This window comes from Nestor notabilis, unplaced genomic scaffold (assembly GCF_000696875.1).
Source record: "Nestor notabilis isolate BGI_N333 unplaced genomic scaffold, ASM69687v1 scaffold14165, whole genome shotgun sequence".
NCBI classification, from domain to species: domain Eukaryota; kingdom Metazoa; phylum Chordata; class Aves; order Psittaciformes; family Psittacidae; genus Nestor; species Nestor notabilis.
The window spans coordinates 262-22,017 of record NW_009927993.1 but is presented as its reverse complement, the minus strand read 5'-3'; the positions used below and the strand labels follow the sequence as shown (position 1 = coordinate 22,017).

The 21,756-nt window shown below is 38.6% G+C and overlaps 1 protein-coding gene across 1 annotated transcript; it reads right to left on the bottom strand.

Moving 5' to 3' along the window:
- Window positions 1-820: 820 nt before the first annotated feature.
- Window positions 821-21,550, bottom strand: IQCE (IQ motif containing E). Its single transcript, XM_010014315.1, is given in 23 exon segments — window positions 821-891; window positions 2,298-2,414; window positions 2,417-2,427; window positions 3,117-3,247; window positions 4,385-4,480; window positions 5,429-5,452; window positions 6,144-6,227; window positions 8,512-8,626; window positions 9,443-9,558; window positions 10,332-10,541; window positions 10,868-10,923; window positions 11,430-11,587; window positions 14,187-14,236; window positions 14,655-14,727; window positions 14,950-15,020; window positions 15,543-15,593; window positions 16,263-16,376; window positions 17,057-17,127; window positions 18,062-18,190; window positions 18,484-18,609; window positions 20,224-20,269; window positions 20,881-20,928; window positions 21,497-21,550. Coding segments are annotated over 23 exon segments (2,022 nt in total).
- Between the last annotated feature and the right edge of the window lie 206 nt (window positions 21,551-21,756).

Below are 21,756 nucleotides of genomic sequence, written 5' to 3'. Positions count from 1 at the left end.
GTTCGTGCCCCAGCGCACCGGGGTGGCCACCGCGACTCGTGTGGTAACATGGCGCCTTGGCGCACGGAGGTGCGGGGCAGAGGCTCCCACGGCGGCATCAAACCATGTCCCCTCCGCTCAGACCAGCGCCTTCCCCTCCGAAATAACCCCAAAGTGGATCCAACCGCTTAGAATCATAGAATCAACTGGGCTGGAAAAGACCTTTAAGATGATCAAGTGCAACCGTTACCCCAGCACTGTCAAGGCCACCACTAAACCATGTCACAAAGGCCTCGTCTACCTGGTGTGTGAACACTTCAGGGACAGTGACTGCAGCACTGCCCTGGGCAGCCTGTTCCAATGCCTGAGCACCCTTTGGGGAAGCAGCTTTTCCTAATATTCAGCCTAAACCTTCCCTGGTGCAGCCTGAGGCTGTTACCTCTTGTCCTATCGCTTGTTACTTAGGAGAAGAGACTGACTCCACCTGGCTACAACCTCCTTTCAAGTAGTTGTAGAGAGCAATAAGGTCCCCCCTGAGCCTTCTCTTCTCCAGACTAAAACCTGCCAGGTCCCTCAGCCGTTCCTCATCACACTTGTGCTCAAGGCCCTGCACCACCTCCATTGCCCTTCTCTGGAACCTCTCCAGTGCCTCAGTATTTCTCTTGTAGTGAAGGGCACCTTGTTGACCTTGGTGCTGTTCCTGGCACATTCTATCCTCAGATAGATTTTGGAAACATCTCATACATGCTTAAGATCAGCAGCAAATACAACTTGCTTTGCTCTCAATCTCTCCTTTTTTACATTCACCAGAAAAGGACTGCAAGGAAGAAAGTTTTAATGCTTATGGTCTCTCTGTCCTTTCTGGTATAAATTCTTGCAGAACTTCTTCACTTATCAAGAAGTCACCACAATCTGCAATAAAAGTTTTAGAGACTTTGTAGCTAGACAGTGACTGCTGTGTTAGTGTTCATACTATTGCATTTATCAGACTAACTTCATCTAACACCCCTCCTTGGGTCTTAGAAGCACTTCTTCAGAAGCACAAAGCATTCAGTTGTTTTTTGCTTTAGTGATTCTTTCTCTTTGGGTAGGATTTTACAACTGATTGCTCTGGGTTAGACTGAGTTACTACTGTAGTAAAGCCCAGGCGAAAGAGGATGCTGCAGCACTTTTTTTCTGGGTACTATCACTAGGCATAACTAAAATCACTTAAAACTCTAGCGTCTTCATAAGCAAGTACTATCTACTCCTTCACAAACTAGAATAGCCTCTGAATATGGAATACAATGAAATTGCTTAAATGCATTTTCCTTCACTGAAGGGTAACCTTTGTATTCACAATCCCTGCAAATCTGGCTTATTCCCATCTCCTATCTTAGAGAAACAGCCTCAGCTGCTTCCAGCATGTTCTGTTTCTGAGCAAGTCTACAGGGACTGTGAGCTTTTCATTGACAAAAAGCAAGTCAATGTTTCTCAAGTCACCCTCAAAACTTCTTTCTTTTCTCCAACTAGTCCGTAAAAGCCTAAAATATCCCACTCTGGATACAACCAGAGGTAAAAGGTGGTTTTAGCACCTTTGAAGCTGCATGTCTAAGGCTGTGTTGCCTGCAGCATTGTTTTGCCTTTCGTACTGAGTACCTCCAACATCCTCTTAAAAGCCTCTTTGGTTTTAATTCCATTTTCTCACAAACAGCAATGAGGCATTCAAGAAGGAAACCAAATGGTATACGAGCCATAAAAAAAAAGAGAGACATTTTCCCAGTTTGTATTATAGTAGTACTAGTTGGCAAAGTTATCCAGGACTTCATTTTTCCCCTTACTGCAGCATCTGAAGGCTGATGAAAACAATGTTACACATGGTGGACTAGGATGGTTCCTTTTACCAGATGTCTGTCCCCTTCAGAAACTAAGTCAGGATGATGAAAACATTCTCAGCTTGTCTATGGCTTCAGGCCCAACGCATAGTGGAAAGTACCATATTACAGCTACAGGGCTGGGGGGATTGAAAAGAGAGAAGAGAGGCAACACAGGGGAACATCATGTTCCTTGAATAATTACCACTCACATCAGAGAGAGACCCTCCAAACCACAGTTGTGACAAAAAGGCAAAGCACTTGTGAGGAAGCTGGTACTGACAGTGCCAAAGGTTGTTTTTTTTACATAAGGGACTGCACTTGCCAGTATAAGCAACATGTCATCAAGTTAAAAGAAGACACAGAGTCCAATTATGCATCTGCATGTGCAGATGTTCTCTATAAAATTGCGTGCACCCACTCAAAACATACATTAATTTTGAACATAGAGGGAAATGAAATTACCAGGAAGAGACAACATGAAGTTTGAAGGTCGTCTCTGGACTGCTGCTAAGACTGGTTTCTTCTCTGGACCGTGAACTGCAGAATCTCCTTTCTCACGTAGCGCACTGGACACAGAGGGCAGAAAGACATACTGCATCACGTGAGGCACAGAACAGTAACTGCAGCCTGTCTTCAGAGGGCATGCTGAAAAGTTTGTGTTGCTAGCCTCCAAGAAATGAAAGCTTATCACCTGCAGAAGTGAACTCAGACACTAAAGTGAGGTGACAGCTTAACTCTCTTTGTAACCATGGCAGCCAACATTAAAAACTTTCTGAGCAGTAAACCCTGGAGAGAAAGGAAGTATTTTTCAAGACAGAGTCACCATAAACCTAAGCAGTAAACAAATCACTGTGTTCTTCCCGAGCTAAATCACTAGATTCTAGCTCTTCGCTGTTCTTCCTCCAAACAACCCTTAACTTTTACATGTCAGAGCTTCAGATCCCCTTACATAAAGAAAGTGTATTAGCTATCAGTTTGATAACAATGGTATTTTGATTTCTTCCCCCCCCCCGAAGTAATTATTCTACTTTACTTTTTCCCATTGATATGGAAGAGAGTATGTGACAGGACATGGGAAGACCACTACTGCCACAAGAAACACTCTTAGTTGCATATCCTTTGAAATTTTCACAAGCAAGCTCTCCCTTTTTTGGGATAATGGTCTTGTTTTCCTTCTGTGCCAAGAAACCCACACTAAAATTCTATCAAATAACTACCCCTCTGCTGTAATAAAGCCAAGTCTGCTACTGCATGTTGCAGAAGTATCTGTTCCTCACTTACCTCTCCACAAGCTGTTCTTTACGTGCTAAGTGAGCCCTGAAAACAGACTGGATGAATGGCAGCATCTCATCTTTCTCCTTGCAATCAGAAGATGAGCTCGAGGAGTTTGACATGGAAGACCTGCAGGAGTTCTGCAAAGCAATCAAATTAAAGAAAACTGATCTTTTACAGACTGCACAGAAGCTTTCACAATCTCTCTTCCCATTATGGAAGTGGTAGTAGAGCAAATATTCCCATCTTTTGGTCTGCAGTCTTTAAGGTTCTACGAAACTAAAGCAGCAGGAAATGCAAATCTGATCATCACACAAGCTTTGAAGCATCTGTATTCAGTTAATGAAAGTGCAAACACTTGCAAGGAAAGTTCATTCATTTTCCAGGAAGGAAACCTTTTGAAGTCAAAGGAGTTAAAGACAACCTTCATGACTCATAGATCTATCTTCTGCTTATATCAAGCAAAAGTATTCAGTCCTACTACTGAACTATTTGGACAGTTTACCAAAATAAAAGTGCATGTAAAGTGCAACCAGATGGACAGCCTGTATGGAGAATTACAAATTAGCCTGCTAAAGGTCCAAAGGATGTTTTACCAAAATAAAAGTGCATGTAAAGTGCAACCAGATGGACAGCCTGTATGGAGAATTACAAATTAGCCTGCTAAAGGTCCAAAGGATGTTCATCTAAGTTGGCAAATGACATAGAGAAACTAAATGTTTAATTGGTAAGGAAATATTTTCATATTCAGAACTGAACAATCTGGAGCGAGTTTGATGTGACAAAGGACACAACTCTTTGGTTGAGCATGGCACAAGCAAGACTTCTTTACTTTTCAATCCCATCAAAGATGCTTTCCAGATTCTTCTTTCTGAACTTCAGCAACAAAGGTTTATCTATTATTACAACGATCCAGTAGTGAACACTTGAGAACAAGTACAGTTTTCAATAGAACCCCAAATTAAAGAGTTAAAGGGTATGTTACTAGCTGATGGGACAACCAGCTAAAAAAAAAATAAAAAAAAATGGGAGGATTCCTATTTACAGCCCATAATGCAAAGAAGTTACAGCTTTAATCCTAAGAAAAACTGACCTAAAGAAGATGGAAAGGGAGGCTAGGGAATGAGCTTGGTATCTTTCTGGGATGACAGCTATGCTGCCAACCAGTGCATTAAAACAACATCACTGGGTGATTGAGAGAATTAAGTCTGGAAGTACCTTACGCTATAGACTAAAGATAATGGGATGCCTGGATACCCATTTGCCCCAACAATCACCTTGTTATGAGAATTTGCATCATGCGTCCTCTTCTTCAGTAACAGTTTCTGCCGACCTAAATGTCCTCTGAAAGCTGTCTGAAGTGTAATAATTGCCTAGCATAGAAAGAAATAAGTAGATGTTAGCTCCTTTGAAAGATGTTTGTTATAAATTAAACCAAGAGAGTCCAGAGGGAAGAGGCACAGGGGGAAAATAACTTTTCCCTGTGCAACAGAAACTCTTTGATGTCTTTACATTTGCTTATATTTCAGGGATATACATATGTCCCTGTTACTTCACAGGTACACTGCTGCAATTCAGAGAATGTCCAGCCTATGACAACCCATAGACTTACACCTCCATGGTTTAAATTCAATCTTGGAGGTGTTCAGGACTGATCCTATCAAATGCAGTTAAGTCCTAGCTGTCAGCACTAGCCTGTATTCCACAAAGAGAGCAACATGCTCTCATTCCCATATTAGATAGCCCAGCAGGCTCTGTGATGCTCTGGCACAAGCAGAAACCCAGCCAAGTCTGGCAGACCACCATGGTGATTACACTGAACATGTCTTTCCTCTCAGAGATTTTACTGGATTCTGATCAAGAAAAAGCATCTAGATGTAAACCAGCATATTCACATCACATGGTTTTAGAATTTGTTCTATAATACTCGGAGACAGTTCTCCTTAGCAAAGGCTTCAAATTCCTACTTCAAACGTTTCTGAAGACTCATCACGGTGAAAATTAAAACATTATTAGAATTATCCAATTTAGAAAAATTTCCTGTCTGTTGGTATCAAAGTTTGATCAAAATTTATTCTTCTTGCAGAAGGTACTAAGCACAGAAACCTTGAGACCAAAAGGGGAACACTTTGACAAGATATATCAAACAAAACCAGGATGTCAGAATGAAGCTCATGAGCCAGCCTGAAGAACAAACATGGTCTCGGTACAACAACTCATATTACAATAAAACTTCTTTAAAATAAAGAAGTTATTTCTTCGTGCTGTGATATGAATTCAGTTTGGTTTACTGTTTTGTTGGCCATCATAAGTACACTCACCTCGTCCAGATCAGTTACATCTCGCTGAAATGAAAAATGCCAAAGTTAAAACTTGTATGTGTCTGTGGCATTATCTAATAAAGATTTCCCGATTTTTCCCCAACAATTAAAACACACAGAAAATACCTGTCCTGCTTCCCTCTGAGAACTCCAACAAATGTAAGGGAACAAAATACCCAAGCTTTTCATCTTTGAAAGATGCATGGGTAGTACTTTCATCTTTAGCTTCCTAAAAAGCAATTACAAGACCCAACTCTCATCATAGGTCCTATGCATGGAAAAAGCAACATTATGTTGCAGCCCATAAAACAAAATTTAAGGTTAATGCTTTTTCTCTACATCATTTTGCCCTAGTTGAATGTAACTCCTGTATTGTTTGGAGGATTTCTGCAAGGGGTATTTAACTTCTCAGTCTTACTCCAAAAAGGCCAACAGCAGTGATGCTGCTTCAAGCATTGCTAGGCTTCCTTAGTTTCCCTGCTCACCCAGACTTGCCCATTCAGAAATCATTCTTGCAACAGAAACAACAGGATTCTAGGGAGCAAAGGCAAAAGCAGCAGCAGGCAGGACTTGAACAGAGCAGTGGAAGAGAAGATGGTGGTAAGGAATTGCACTGGGAAGCACTGCTGCAGCTCCTGAAGCCTGGTTAGATATTAAAACAAGAGTAAGGTTCAGAGGGGAATATCCTCACTATTCCCCAATAGGAGAATCTCACCTTGTCCCGATACTTCTTCCAGTACCTCTGGATGATTCTGGCTGCTTGTTGCCTCCTTTGATGATCTTTGCCTTGCAGTGAAAACTGCAAAAGAGAATCTTTAAGTTGGTACACTAAAGACACAAGTCAGAATTCTGTGAGGGAAACAGGTTACAAATGACTCAAATCAGCACCAGAGTTGTTAAATGTTCATCCTGCCCACAGGGCATAAGGAAGTTAAAGAGGAAACTCTTAGTTTGGAATACTGGTCTTGTTCAAACTCATCATCTAGATGCCTGTTACACCAAAACACATACCTGTCCCCATTTTAGCTGTTAGCAGAGCATGGGAACGGAAAGGTTTTCATTTACACATACTCCTATTTTTATATGCATTGGCAAAGCAGTAAAAGCTCCAACAGTGGAACCCACTGCTTTGTTGATCAGAAATAGCTTGTATATTATCAACAGACTGAGAACAAATGTCAGGATACCAGATTTTGCAATTCTTCTCCAGGAAAGACTGGTGCTAATTAACTGGGGAGCTCTCTGATATCTCATCCTGGCAACTGCGGTCCCATAATCGCCTGTTTAAGCTTACTGATGAGTTTGCCACCATATGACTCCAACAAGGCAGAGAGCTTGTGTAAATTGGCATAACTCTACTTTTCTATCTTGAAGAAATTAATTAGAGGTAAAAGAAACCAAGAACAAAACAAGATTTTGCTCCAGTTATTTCTTCTGAGGTGTGGTTGCATGCTCCACCTCTCAACAGTTGATCCTTTTGATCCCTAATTATCCCATACTAATTGTCATACCTCACTTGCCAAACAAAAGTTAGCTGCAATTTTAAAAGACTAATTTAATTTGTTGGTGTAAAATTGTAAGTAGAGGAATAAGAGACTTTGATAGACTCTGGAAAAAAACCCTCTTGATTCTGTGAAAATGATTTATTTATAACCTAAAACACTGAGTTACAGGCTTAAGTTTAGCAAATGGATCATATTATATTAAAAATGACAACCTACTATTAAAACAAAAAATTGGTAGGAACTTAGTGATAATTACAAATAATGGGAACATTTCAATAAATGGATGGTTACTGGCCAAGAATATATATATAGTCTGCAGAGGAAAAAAAAGGAGCTGTTTGTTGGCTGTTTTTAAAGCCTCAAGTTATTTGGTATTCAAAACATCATCTAGCATCCATCAGCCTATAACTCACAAAAAAGAATCTGAAGAGTTGCACACTGTATAAAAAACCAGCATCCTCTTAAGCGAGTGGACATTTTTATTCATAATTTTTTACTACCTGTATTTCAGGGTCTATTTAATTTAAGTACAAGTGATCAAAATCCCCAGTAATAATTTTCAACTAGTTTTTAGTGAAATGAGATTAACGTGACCACACTGCATGTGAAAGCATGTCTGTCAGTGGCCAATTCATCCCTACTGGCCAGTGACAACAACGTTTGTTAGAGGGACAGAAGACTATAAAGATACCGAGTTAAATCATAGTGCACCAAAAAAAACCCCCAAGTGATGAGAACTCCATCGAAGACTGTCCAGGATTAACAAGTATACAAATATATTAGATACAGGAAAATCCAGACAGAAGAGGTTATGAATACCTCACCTCTAGAAAAACTTTAGTTCCAAGGGGGATAAGGGTTTTTTTTATTTATTGACATCCTCCCTAATTCTTTACTCAAATACAGTGTCCCATCATCAGTGGAATTGAGAAAACCTCAATTTTTATGATTAGTGCTCTACATCCTGTAACCCTTCCCATGGAAAAATACCCTGACTCCATCCAAACAGAAAGGCTAATGAATATTGTCCGAATGGACAGCACACATGCCCTAACTGAACACCTGACCAGGATAAAAACCAATGAAAAGGGTTTTGTGTCTTTTGCCAGTCTGCCAGTGACTTATCACACTTACCTGTGCCTCTGTCCTTTACCTATCAACTCCTACAAGACCTTCCTCCTGCTCCAAAACTGGACTGAAATTATCTAATGGGTTCAGATGTTATAAGAAGATACAAGGAAACCCACAGATGTCTTTCTTTTTAAGTAAGTCAAAACCCCCAAACACTTGAAAGCATAAACTTTTTGCAACATTCCACTGAATAAGGAAAAAGTGAAGACAGATAATCACCAAGAGAATAGCTCCAAAAAAAAAAAGCCAAGTTGCAGTGGCAATTATTGAAACAACTTATCAACACATGCTGGGAATTAATCATCATTCTGAATCTCTATGACAAGATTTAATGCCTCTCTGAAAAAACACAACTAGCAGCTATTTAGACTATCAGCTCAATTTGCAATCTATTGCTTAGAGGCAAAGGGAAAAAAAACAACCCACCACCACCACCCAAACAAAAACATGTGTCTGTACCTTAAGAAGCTTTTCCACTTTATCTTCTGCCATTTGACTCTTCTTTTCCTCTTCTTTTGGCTCCAGTTTCCCTAATTTCTGTGTCAGGTTCTGGATTTCCACTCTAAGGTTGGAAAAGCAAAGATATTTACAGGTAGAAATTTTCTGTTGTTCCTGCTTTGAAAATATTCAGCCTATTTTATAAGATTTGGCTGCCTTGTTTGTTTGTTTGTTTGGGGTTTTAAGGCCAAAGTGGGAAACTGCTCAGAATAACATGATACATATTCTCATAGTAAGAGACATGTGGCATCAGTTCTCAAGTTGTGACAGCACAGCCTTATGCTAACATTAAAAAGTCCCAATGGTACCTTCGATACTTTTAACAATGCATTTAGATCTACTACAGTTTCATATTTGTCAAAGCCCTTTCTTGCAAAGCGGTAATGAAATCACTTCTTTTAGCCACTCTTGCACAGGATTATTATCAAGTTATACAAAATACATGAAGTATTACATTCTCAGTTACAAATTACATAAAGTAAATGGAATGACATATTAGCAATGGTTTAGAAGTACAGGCTAAGATAAAGATACTACTGTTCTTAGAAAGAAAAAATGTCTCTGAGGCCCACATGGTAGCTCTGTTCTTCCATTTACCTTATTAATTTTTATTATAATTAAATTTTTAATATTTTTCCTATACTATTTGGTTTTCCACTTCCTCTAAAAACACTCTGTAGAATTCTTCCTCTAGTAACTTACTCCGTCCCTGCAAAACAGTTCTGCTTAAATGAATTCCCAGCTTCCTCCAGTTCAGATGAACTTGTATGGATTTTTACCCCCTTCAAATGAGAATTATACTTTTGATGGGTATTTTTTTGTGGTTCTGAAGGGATCTACTAATACAAAATCTGATTCCTTAGAGTATGCTCTCGTGTACTCTTCTCTGACACTTCTCCTGTATATCTTATTCTGACACTTCTGCAGCTCCAGCTCCACTTGAGCCTTAGCCTGCAGTAACTGCTTGATATCTAATTTACAAAAGTATAAGGAGATCTAAGCAATACTTCAGACATCCATACTTCAACAAAGTTACTGTTTGATTAAACTCCTAAATAAAATAGGTTCTCTCAAATTGGTAAAGTAACTAAATGTTTAATTTTTCCCTTTTAAACAAAACAAAATGAAAGTATACATTGTTCAGAAGCAAAAGGCCTCTCCACATGTTCATGTTTGATTAGAGGCAAGTTACACAGAAGGCAGCATCTTATCAACACCACATAGCTGTGTACACAACTCTGCTCATGCGAGAGATTAACCTGCCTGCCCTTATGCACTGACACACCAAATGAGTCCAAGCAATACAAATTGCAAATTGATTGCTTTCTGGAAGAAAAGGAGTCCCAGTGCATCACATGGCAGAAGGCAGCCTTAAAGGGAGAAAGTGGTAGATCAGGACAAAACATTGAAAAATAAAACATGACAAAGTTTTTACAGCAAAATTCTTGCAAGAAATGCTGTGTAAAGTGACATATAGTCCTTAAAAGGCTTTTCAGTGCAGTTGGCAAAAAATACACCTTGAAAAAATGTGTTAGAAACAAGCAGAAGTTCTCATTTTCCAGCCTCTCTGACTTCTTTTTTTCCTGCAGTGTAATTTTACAGGGCTAGCAGGACTAGAAGTAGTTTTTGAAATAAAAGCTGAAGGGAAACTCAAAATTCATTTTCTTGCTGAAAACGTGAAGGACTTGTTACATCATTTCACAACGTGATAGGAAATAATTTAATAACTCATACATCCTGAAGAACAACATCTTAGACAAGAGTTGCACTTACTCTTTACTAAGCAGGAAACTTCGAAGTGCCCTCTTATCTCTCTGGAGTTTCTTCACTAGCCCTTGGAGGTGATGACATTCCTCAACATAGTCTACCTGTTGAGAGGCTGGATGATCCAGGTCTTCAGTTGAACATGGTGGAGCAAGTAACTCTGACTCACAGGTATCTACTGATGGCACTCTGGCGTTTTCCAATGCACATATTTTCTAAACAGGATAAATTTACACAAAGGAAAAAAAAAAAAGGGGGAAGAAGAAAAAAAAAAAAGAGAAAAAGAGAAGAAAATTAAATTCAGCATAAAACTATTTATTTAGGCCATGAGAAAAGATCAACTGGAAGTTACTTCTCAAATGTGTATCTCATGTAACAAGTATGAGAACAAAAAGGGAGGAGGGACACACAGCACAGACATCAGCTTACATATATGAGGCAGAACACACAAGGCTGACAGTTTGAAGGACTACACACCACGAGCACAAGCCAGTGGTTCTGCATCTTCTGCTCATAGACAGGTAAGATCATGATCACTTACTTTTTCGAGTTCCGAAATCCGCCTCACCAGCCTGGGTTTGCTCCACTCACTATAATCTAAATACAATAACAAAGTTTTAAACATGAAACTGTATCAGTGAGTCAACATTGCTCTTGCTTTTTTGAAACTTGTGTCCATATAGAAAGACCATCTAAAGACCTCTGAACCCCAACTGTAAATGTGCACCAATGAAAAATTGAGAATAGTCTTAAAATATCTGATTTCTACACCAATTACTTATTAATATCCATATAAACCATTCACATTCATTGGTTTTCAACAACTGAGAAAGTTTTCCAGTGAAACATTTTATTTCAAGAGATTCCAGTCCAGAATTCTCAGGGATAATAATAAAGGAAACCTGTGTCTGTCTGGAACAGCACATCCAGAAGTCAGAGACAGACTCCTGTAAGAAACTTCTTATTCCAACCTTTGCCCCTCCTGAATGCTCACACTTGTAATAACGCCCTTATTTGTACCAGTGTAGTGTCCTGCTCTCAAACACATCTTTCAAATGTACCCAAGTCCCTTGCCCCATGTTCACCAGCTTTTGAGCACGTACCTTCTGTTTCATTGGAAGGAGAAGAACCACACAGTACATGATCTAAATCTTCTTTCAGCCTCCGATTCTCAGCCTGCAAATTTTTGATGGTCCTGGATAATCTCAGGACAGCAGCATTCAGTGCCTTGAGGTGTTTTTGGGTGTCTCTGCTCTCTGTACTTTGAAATGGAATCAAAACCAGAAAGTTAACTTAAAAGCAGAGAACAAAGCAGCAGCATTAAAAATTGAGAAACAGCCTCACTATGTTACTGTCTCATCTCCCCTCCAATGGCATTTCTCAACATTTTTACTTGAGTTACCTATTCTGTTAGGAAAAAACATGCAAAGACCATCTTGCTCAACACTTCCACAACTGTTTTAATTTGTGTCAAAGAAAGAAAGATACTTTAAAACTCAGAAAGTTCATTACTTCTACTTCATCCCCCACTCTGTTTCATTAACACATAAGGAAGGGTGCTTGTATGAGTTTTACTTATTTGGTTTTCTATTTGTTTTGTTAAACAACCTTATAATGTTTTACTGGCGCTCTGTGGACAACTGATTTCAAATCATTTACCTTCAGCCAACTGGGAGACTCCTCCAAACAACTGTTCAGCATGGAAAGCTAACCTGTGTGCTCTGAATTGCTTTCTTTCACTTAACAAACAGATTGATATTGGGAGAGAGAGAGGGCTATAGATGGAATAACTCTCAAATCCAACACGCAAGTGTATTTTGAGATGTGAATGCTGCTCTAGGGTAAAAGAAACTATTCCTGTGAAACAAAACCCCAGAGAGATCTCTTTCTTCATTCAAGATACATTTCAATCAATGTGAGATTTCAAACAGATTTGAAGAATATAGCTAACATCGATGTGATGTGAACAAAAGGCATCAGAAAAGAGAAAGCTTGTTATGTGTTAAAACTGTTAAACATATTACAGTGACTTTGCCTTTTTGATTTTTCTAATACATGGGGAAGAAATATCAGTTTCTAGATGTGAAAAAATGTGTAAGTTTGTGCACAAAACAGATTTCTAGTGAGACAAAATACTTTATTGCTATGAGAAAGTTCTTAAAAGCTTACTTATGGAAACTAAAGTTTGAAGTAACTGATGGACCTACTTTTGGACAAATGACAATGACAGAATAGTTTGCAAAGGAATCTTACATCCCAAACCACTGGAATAATTACAAGGTAAAGGGAGAGACAAGTCTACAGTTAGCACATCAGGTTGAAAAGCTGAATCTAATCTTGCTTTTGAAAATGAAAATGAAATGAAGGCACATAAACAAATAAGGCTGTCCAGATGTCACGGATGGCTATTCCTACAGCTGTCCCAGGCAGGAGGTAAAAAAACCCCCAAAACTAAAACACAACACAACCAAAAATGGGAAGTGATAGAAATGACAACTGTATCGCTGAGTGATATGATTTTAGGCTTATCCTAAAATGATGAGCCTTAATGAAAGAATTGCAGACCATTCTGAGGACTGGAAAGGACGCCTAGTTTCTAGCTGCAATTGGATGCTACAGCTTCATATGTAAGTAACCATATTTCAGCATTAACACTGAAAAAGAAGAGCTAAATGTGATTTACTTCAGCCAGAAATAATGTAGACAAGCATTGTGAAAGAAACACTCTCCTACAGTTCTATGTGCCAGAGTCGTGAACTTCAACATCATTTATTATTTCAGTGCTCAGCCTCTCGAGTAGAGACTGACAGTCACATAATGGAGAGAGACTGCCCTGACCACTGCTTTTTGAAGCTATGAATAAATTGAGGACAAGCAAGAGACCTGATGGCTCATTTTCACCTGTAAATAAATGAGGTGTGATGGCTTACAGCCTCCAGAGGCCAGTCACTGCATGCCTGAGCCAAAAGAGATCTTATCTTTTTAAAAACAGTGACAAAACAAATTGCAGTTTTCAATCCACAAGACACAGTGAATTAGGGAAACACAAGTAATACATCATGACCCATAAAGAGTTCTCATGTGTTTCTATCAGTCTAAATAATTACACCCCAAATTAAGACAGTTGTCTGTACTTAACACCAGGAGGACAAGCATGTTTTGAAGTGGTGGGGTAACAGATTTTCCAATCCTCCATTACCCTCTTCTCAGCAAGAATAACATTCCCTTGCATAGACGCTTTTAATTTGCTGTCTTACTGGAGCTTTTGCCTTTGTGCTGTTGATTTTTATTTCCTCTATAGACTATTTGCTCTCATCACCATGTATGAACCCACATAGTAGTGACAAGCACTAGCACAAGCTTCTCTGAGAGTTTCCTTCTAGTGCCAATCATGGACATCTCACAAAAGCTGCCCTGACCTGTAGATCTGTCTCCGTACCACAGGAAAATGTTTACTCCAAAATACCTTATTTGCAGCACATACCATAGAGCAAGATGCAGATCTGACTCAAGGGTAAAATGCCAAACATTTTGAGTGAGTTTGTTTCAATCTCCGGTGGTATCAGAATAGGTGTGATTATGGAGGAAGATGGATTTTATTTAACAGATAAATTTTCAGAGCTTTCATGTACTTCTCAAATAACTCTTTTTTCCCCCACATCCACAAAATGATCTACGAGGAAAAGATTTGACTAAGACATATGCCAAGGCTGTGAAGCCAACCAAAGCAGTACCAAAAAGCAAATCCAGCAATCTAAATGACAAAATAAGTTGTTCCCATGTAGTTGTTTTCCACCAGTTAAAATAATATATATCAAACACATATATGTAAACATTTCCCTCAAAAGAATTTAACATACTTTTTCCTCATAGCCTCAGATTTCTTCAGGAGCTGTTGGAGATGATGAATCTGTGAAATATGAAATACAGATTCCATTAAGGAGAGAGCTGTGGAAGCTGACATTGCTAATGCAACACATTTGTCCATTAGGTGAAAACCAGAACAAGATTCTTTGGACAATAATAGAGGCAATGATGCCAGGCTACTGTTATATTGGGTTTCATCTAGACACTACACTTATGGATATACTTTCTAGACACTATACTTATGGATATATTCTTTATTTCCCCTTTTTGGCTAACACACTCAACTTCTTGAGGAAAAAGGGTTTTTTAATACATATAATTGGAGCTAGGAGAATATCAGATTCTACTGACAGGTACACCTGAGCTGTAAGAAATCTATCTAAACCAGTCCATTTATACTTTGACTCAACCACTGAAAAACTTCCTCCTCTTACGCACATGGAAGGACGCACCAGACATACCTCTTCAGAGCAGGTTTCCATAGCTATCTTCATTTCTTCCAAATTAGTGGACTTCATTTCTGCCTGGAATTTGCTAAAATAGAATAATCCAGTCAGACCAGCAAAGATGCTACAATACTTTTTCATTTACAATTTCTGGGTGGGCTGTTTATAATTACTAATATGTTTTCAGAGTTCATTAAAACATCTTAAGGGACAGAAGAATACAGACTAAAAATAACATGGACTTCAAATTGCCTTTATCATCTCATCTAATACAAGCCTCTATCATATCCCCTAGCCAAAAAAGTCATACTTAATAGTCTTGTCTCTCTCCTTGCACAGTTGTTGTAGCTTAAGAATCTTCTGCTTCAATCCATTAACCACCTACAGAAAGAACAAAGAGCTCATGAGTCCTGTTTCTTTACTGAAGTTCTATTTCTCCATAATCTTGCTCTGTCTTTATAAATTGTACCTAATAAGATACACTTATTCCTATATACTTCAGTACTTAGTAAATCATATGCATGTCTGCTACCCTCTGTGAAAGGGCACACTGATGAAATCAGATACCTAATTTAAGCTGGTTATGTTACCACAGATATAATATTTACATGCAATCATTAAATAAAAAACATTTTGCCCATCACCCTGCTAAATTCAAAGCAGCCAGTAATAGGGAGAATGCTCCATAAACACATCCAAGACAATGACAAAGAAAGCTCCCTAAAGTAACGTTAATTCCAGATCTTCGTTACTGGTTTCTTATCTGACTATAGACATAATGGTTACATGATTCCCTAACTGCTTATTCCTTCTAACTTCACATTTATTTAAATTAGTAGTGTTTCAGCTTGACATGAGGAAAAAGGGAAAAAGGAAAGCAAAAGGTAACGAAGAAACTATTACCCATCCATTATTATTCATCTTTTCTGACAAAGCTTGTGCCATCTCGGAGCCCTGTAAGGTAAGACAGATAAAGCAAGTGACAAACCTTGCTACTTTATTGTACTACTGGCTCTTTCAACATAATTTACTATCCTACTCATCTCCACAGCCATTTAGCAGTCCAACAGCTTCAGTTCTGAAGTCCCTGTGCTCGTTGTTTTATATTAGCACACTTCTCTCAAGATGTAGAACTGCACACAGAAAGTGACAGCCACAAGGATTTCTGCGAAATTCAGGTCTTCTGACCATGACCCTAAATGCTTCTTAGCCTTGTGGGCCTGCCAATAAAGCTCATCTTTTACTTCCTGGTTCAGGTCTCAGGACTGCCTGCATCAGTCACCATCCAAGAGGCTAAATCCCTTTTACTCTCGGGAAAAATATGCAGAAAGCAGGCCTCTACAGAGACAGCATTTCATTTTTACCTTCAGATATGACAAGTATCTTTGCTAAGTAAATTTATTTGCACATTATGGCATAATCCTCCTTTGAACTGAGCTGGCCTGGTAAGCCGAAATACACAAAACAGAAATCCCTTCACACTAACCAACCACCTCTCATAGTCGAGCTCATCATTCCTAGAAACAATCACACTACAGACTCCTGAAACATGGAGAGACAAGAAGAGGATCACACTGCTCAGCGCTCTTTTGCCCCGCTTTTATCCCCCCAAAAAGTAGTCACCTTGAAAGGATCCAGCAGTTTTTCAATCTGTTTATCCTTTATATTGATCATTTCTTCTAGTCGACGAAGCTTAGTTTTCATTTGATGTCTCTCAATTTTCTGAGCTTGTATTGTCTAAAAGAGGGGGCAAAAAATCATAAGCATATCTCAGAAACAGAAATGCACCGAGTTTTCACATGGAAACACATTTTGATGTCAAAAACAATCCAATTACGATGGTGAGGATGAAGAGGAAAAAAAAAAAGAAGAACTAAAAAAGACACCACCACACTGGGCTGGGGCTGACAGATAAGGGAGGTGACAGGGCAAAGATAAAAGCAAAAGGTTTAACGGAAAGACAGTCTTACACAAATGATCTACAACAGCCAAGATGTTTGTCTATAGGTATCCCTAGTGTTCAACATGCCCAGTCCTCATGTTTCATACACTGCACTAAACTGAAAATGTATAAAAATGTGATGGGTAACAGTCAGGAAGGAGGGAAGGTAAAAAAAAGAGGTGGAGACAAAGAAACCAAACGCAATGAACCTTTTCAGCATCCAGCTAGGGCCATGGCTGGGGTTCAGCATTGGATATACCTCAAGGCTTCCACATCCAGTACTCAGAAGCATCTATCACACCATAAGAACAGTGAAATTGCCTTAAACAGACACAAGTTTAGTTTAGCCTTACATTATAAGTGCAAAAAAAATTTGGTGGATGTCCCAAGTTGTAGAAACCAAAGTAATCTGAATCAATAAGGCCTGGAAGGAGCAACACTCTGATTTTCTGTGTAAGTATCAGAGAGACTGTACCTTTTTCAGTTCTATAATTTCATCATACATATCTTCTTTTTCCTTGTAGTTAGGATTTCCAAGAACGTAGCCTACAGAAAAAGGTATGTAAAATAAGCTGATCCAAAAGAAGTATTTTTAAATCAGAAATCTTACAGTTAGAGGAAAACAGCTAGAACAGCAGCAAACTGGAAAGTAGGCTTTCAGCGTGAAAATTGATTTTAGAAATGGAGGTGAAATGGAAATGTTACTGTATGAAACTTCTGCTAGATTTTACAGCCAGTTTCTCCTAATTTCTTCTCTATGGTGCTAGATTGAAATATCCATCTCAAGAAAGATCTACACTTCATAGAAACTGCAATCTTCCCATCCCAACAAAATTATTTACAATTCTGAGAGATTCTCATAATACATTTCTCTTTCTGCCTAACATGTAAACGTTTATCATCTTTCAAAGTTGCCAAAAACCGTGTACTACCAGCAACAGCATAGGTGTCATTTTAAATGGAAGTGGGATTCTTTAAGTTTGTAGTTCTCCTTTAAGAAAAGCAGGATAAAAGTTTTACATTTTGCTCTTCTCATAAAACTCAATTAATTTAGTATCACAACCACATGACAAAACAAGAGAAGAAGTAAAAGGAGTCAATTACATAGAATTTGAGGCAAGCAGATGGTTTCTATCAATGGTTCCTAAACTATGTTTTGCAAAGTCACAATAAATTGTCTACAGCTGGCCCATTGAACCATATTATATTTGCAACGTTTTCAGCTGCAAATGCATGGCAATTTGCACAAAGTTCTGAAAGCTAATAGAGATTCATTGCTCCCAAAAATTTGGAACCCCCTGTCTTATCCAATTTAGAAATCTCAAAACGTACCTCATGGATCATATTTCGACACATATTTTAATACAGACTAAACTGAAATGGCTTTTGCTTTACTAAAGCTAAGATCTTAAGCAGTGTGTGCTTTTACACAGAAAAACAGATCATTAACTTTCATGTATCACACCATTACATAGTTTACCATTGCTAGAAGAACGAGAATGCTTTGGCTTCTTTGTTCCTAGAACTTCCTTCAAATATTCCGGAGTGCTACTAAAACCAGCTTGCATATGGCCCATGTCAACATCTGACTTCAGAGGATTGCTCACTCCTGCCAATAAAAATGGAACAAAAATGCAGAAAACCAGGGATAACTGTGAATTAACTTTGTGGATTTATTCTGAGCAAATGCAACACAGAAAGCTCCAGATGTTTTAATTATTCCCTCTATAAATGCCAATGCTTAAGATCACATAATTCCAACCACCCAAACAAATAATAATGACATGACTTTGTATGTAGCCTATAATGAAACATAAATCTGTTTTTTAAGAGTTTATACATTAAGCTCTCCATAACACTGATTTTTACCCATATACACAGATAAATTTTCTACACTGATACCTTGTTTCAGTGATCTTAGCCTTGGGGTTTTTACAGCTGCACTCTCAAGATATTCACTGCCTGTTCCCTGAAGAGATGGCCAAACTGCAGCTCTTCTGGAATACAGTTGTGTGCTGTATGGAGATCCTGTAACAAAAGAAAATATCTCAGTGTTGCCTTAAAAAGTTCAAGATCACAAAAATCTTGTCTTGTACTTCAAGGCTCACATACACAATCCTATTACTCATAAAAATAGAAATTAACAGCATACTACATATTGATTTCTAAGGATCAATGGGACATTCAACTACAGGGGGAAAAAATCATTATAAAGAAATACAAATCTAATTCCAAAAAGAAGGAAGAGGCTTCAAAAGATGCATAGTGACAGTAATATGATTTAACACACGAAGAAATAGTTACAGGTAACAATGCCTATCCAAACCATACTGTATCTGCATGTCTAAATTCATATATTAAATTGATCTTTGAATTAATCTACACTTTTTGCAGTAATCAAAGAACAGAATCTGTCTGATGCAACTGCTGGGGAACCCCTCTAATTACTACTTCAGGTATAGCAGTCAGGTTCAAATACCGACAATAATTCCACTTCAGATTATTAGCACAGACATGCACTAAATGGGCTAACTAGTTACTCTTAAAATCACCAAGAAAAGTACATACATTAAGAAACAATGTCACAAACATCACGGTGGAAAGGAAACAGCTATTTTAAAATCCATCATTTAGGCAAACAAATGGATTTTAGGAAAAGCATTAAGATAGAGGTACAACATGCCTCTTCCTCAAGCTAAAGCAAAATTTAGAAGTAAAATATTATTTAATTTATTAGAAACAAAACAAAGTAATTAAAATCAGCAACACTTTGAGGTAGTGTCTTCTTTGAAACATTTGCTGGACCTATCAAAAGGAAAGTAAATGGAAAAGAAAGAAACATAAACCTCCAAAAGAAAAAAGACAAAGCACACATTAAAACTGCAGATCTAACAATAACATTGTACTTCTAAGGTGACATGAAGAAAAACCCAAACCAAAACAACACAAACAAAACCAACCAACAAATGAAACAGAGAACTGTATAATCTACAAACACAGCTATCTACTAGATGGGAGGTAGCTGCAGGAATTCTAGATTCTTTCTGTACAGCAAGTATCAGCATTTCTCCAGAAGACAAAGTGAAAAAGAAATTCAGAATGCTTGCCATTAGAAGTGATAACATGAGAAGGAAGTAGTTCATGCTGAAGAAGCAAGAACTGCAACTAACCTACTAACATAGAATCATAGAATAGTTAGGGTTGGAAAGGACCTTAAGATCATCTAGTTCCAACCCCCCTGCCATGAGCAGGGACACCACACACTAAACTACGTCGCCCAAGGCTCTGTCCAGCCTGGCCTTGAACACCTCCAGGGTTGGAGCATTCATAACTTCCTTGGGCTACCCATTCCAGTGCCTCACCACCCTCACTGTGAAGAACTTCTTCCTTATATCTAACCTAAACTTCCCCTGTTTAAGTTTAAACCCGTTACTCCTTGTCCTACTACTCATTATTTAGCCTATAGAAGTCTAACTTCACAGATTATAGAACACATCTCAGATAGGTGTGCTCTGCATACACCAGTAAATAATTCTAAAGAAAATAATACGATGTTGTTTCAAGTGAATCTTCCAGTCCCTGTGTCCCACAGATCTCTTGTTCTGCAATAACAGAAGCAGAATTAAAAATTTTGCTACTTACTATTTGGTAACTTTGGAGGCTTGGTAAAAAGTTTCTTCTTTAACTTCTGGAAGAGAAAAAGAATTTTTTATGTATTTAAAATATTCCACTCTTCAAAGATTTCCGCATATAATTCTCAAAGCTGGCTTCAATCTCCATTTTGTATGAAGATAATTTGTTCTAAAACCAGAGTAAGAATATGCAGATTTGGCAACGGTCACCAGAATTAAGGTGGTGCCTACCAGAGTTTTACACTACAGATAAAAATAGTCTACTCATGCTCAGAACACTAAGACTTTCCCATCAGTATTAAATAGGAGTAGCAGCAAATTCAAGATGATCACAGAGTAGAGGCTAATCTATAGAAGCATTTAGCTAAAAGGAAAGACTCAATTCCATTAAAACTCTGTAAAAGGATTACTTAAGCTCATAACTTGATAGAACAGCAAAATGAAGCCAAACATCATTTGCAGCCCCCAGTGCTAAGAATTCAGAAGCCAGAATTACATCTGGAATTAGAGGTTTCCTGAATGAACTACACTGCAATAACGTCGTTAGCTCTCCTCCCTGAAGGGTGTCTTATCGACCAGGAGACATCATGCTGATGTAGAGTGTGCAAGAACATGCCAAAAGGCCTTCTAACGCATTCATCCACAGCACTCCATTAATAAAACTCACAATTTCTGGATCCAATTCACAGGTTATCGCAGACGGGCCGTCATCTCCCTGGGAAATAAGAGGCATTAACTGTGACACGTGCTACTAAACAATTAGTTATAATACACACCCAGAAAACTTTATATCCTTTTACTATCACAACAAAGTTAGAGTGCAATAAATTCAAACGGTAAACGCGTCACCACTGTTGTAAAACCCAGCATCATTTGCTCCAACACAAATGTTCTGTGTGATAAAGTGCAAGTCACTTCACCCTTGAGCCACAGAGACTTATGCACTTCAGTGCAGAGCATTACAACAGCTGAACCTCCTGGTGCCTCGTCTTCCATGGTGCTGGATCTGCACAGATTTCCACCATCAGTCCACCAGTAAGAGTTAAGCAGCAACTCATCCACCTGTCCTCTTCCTCACTGACTTGTTCCTACCCTTCCTATGCCATGGGAACATTCAGTAAACTCAACTAGAAAAGTGATAAGGCTGAGGGAAAAAAAAACCCAAAGCAAGGAATCAAAGAAGTGGTTAATTTTTATCTCAGCTTGAGCAAACAAGTTTCTCTGCTTCTCAAATATAGGCATAGCCACTGTAGAAGGAAAATTCTGCTTTGCTTTCAAGTTACCTGAGTGTACACTGCCCTCGCAGGAAGAACATCTTCACTTACTGCTGTCTCCATTGGGCTCACAGCTGCAGCATGAGTCTTTGGACAGATGCAGATCTCTGTAAGAAGCAGGGCCGGGTGAAGTACTTTTGAGAACCTTAGCTGACAGAACAGGGGCTGGGACTGACAACAGCAGAGCAGCTGCTTGTGCTGGCTGGCAGCAAGCAAGTATACATCTCACACACCATGCCATATAGTTTAATTTCCTGAGGCAATGTTCT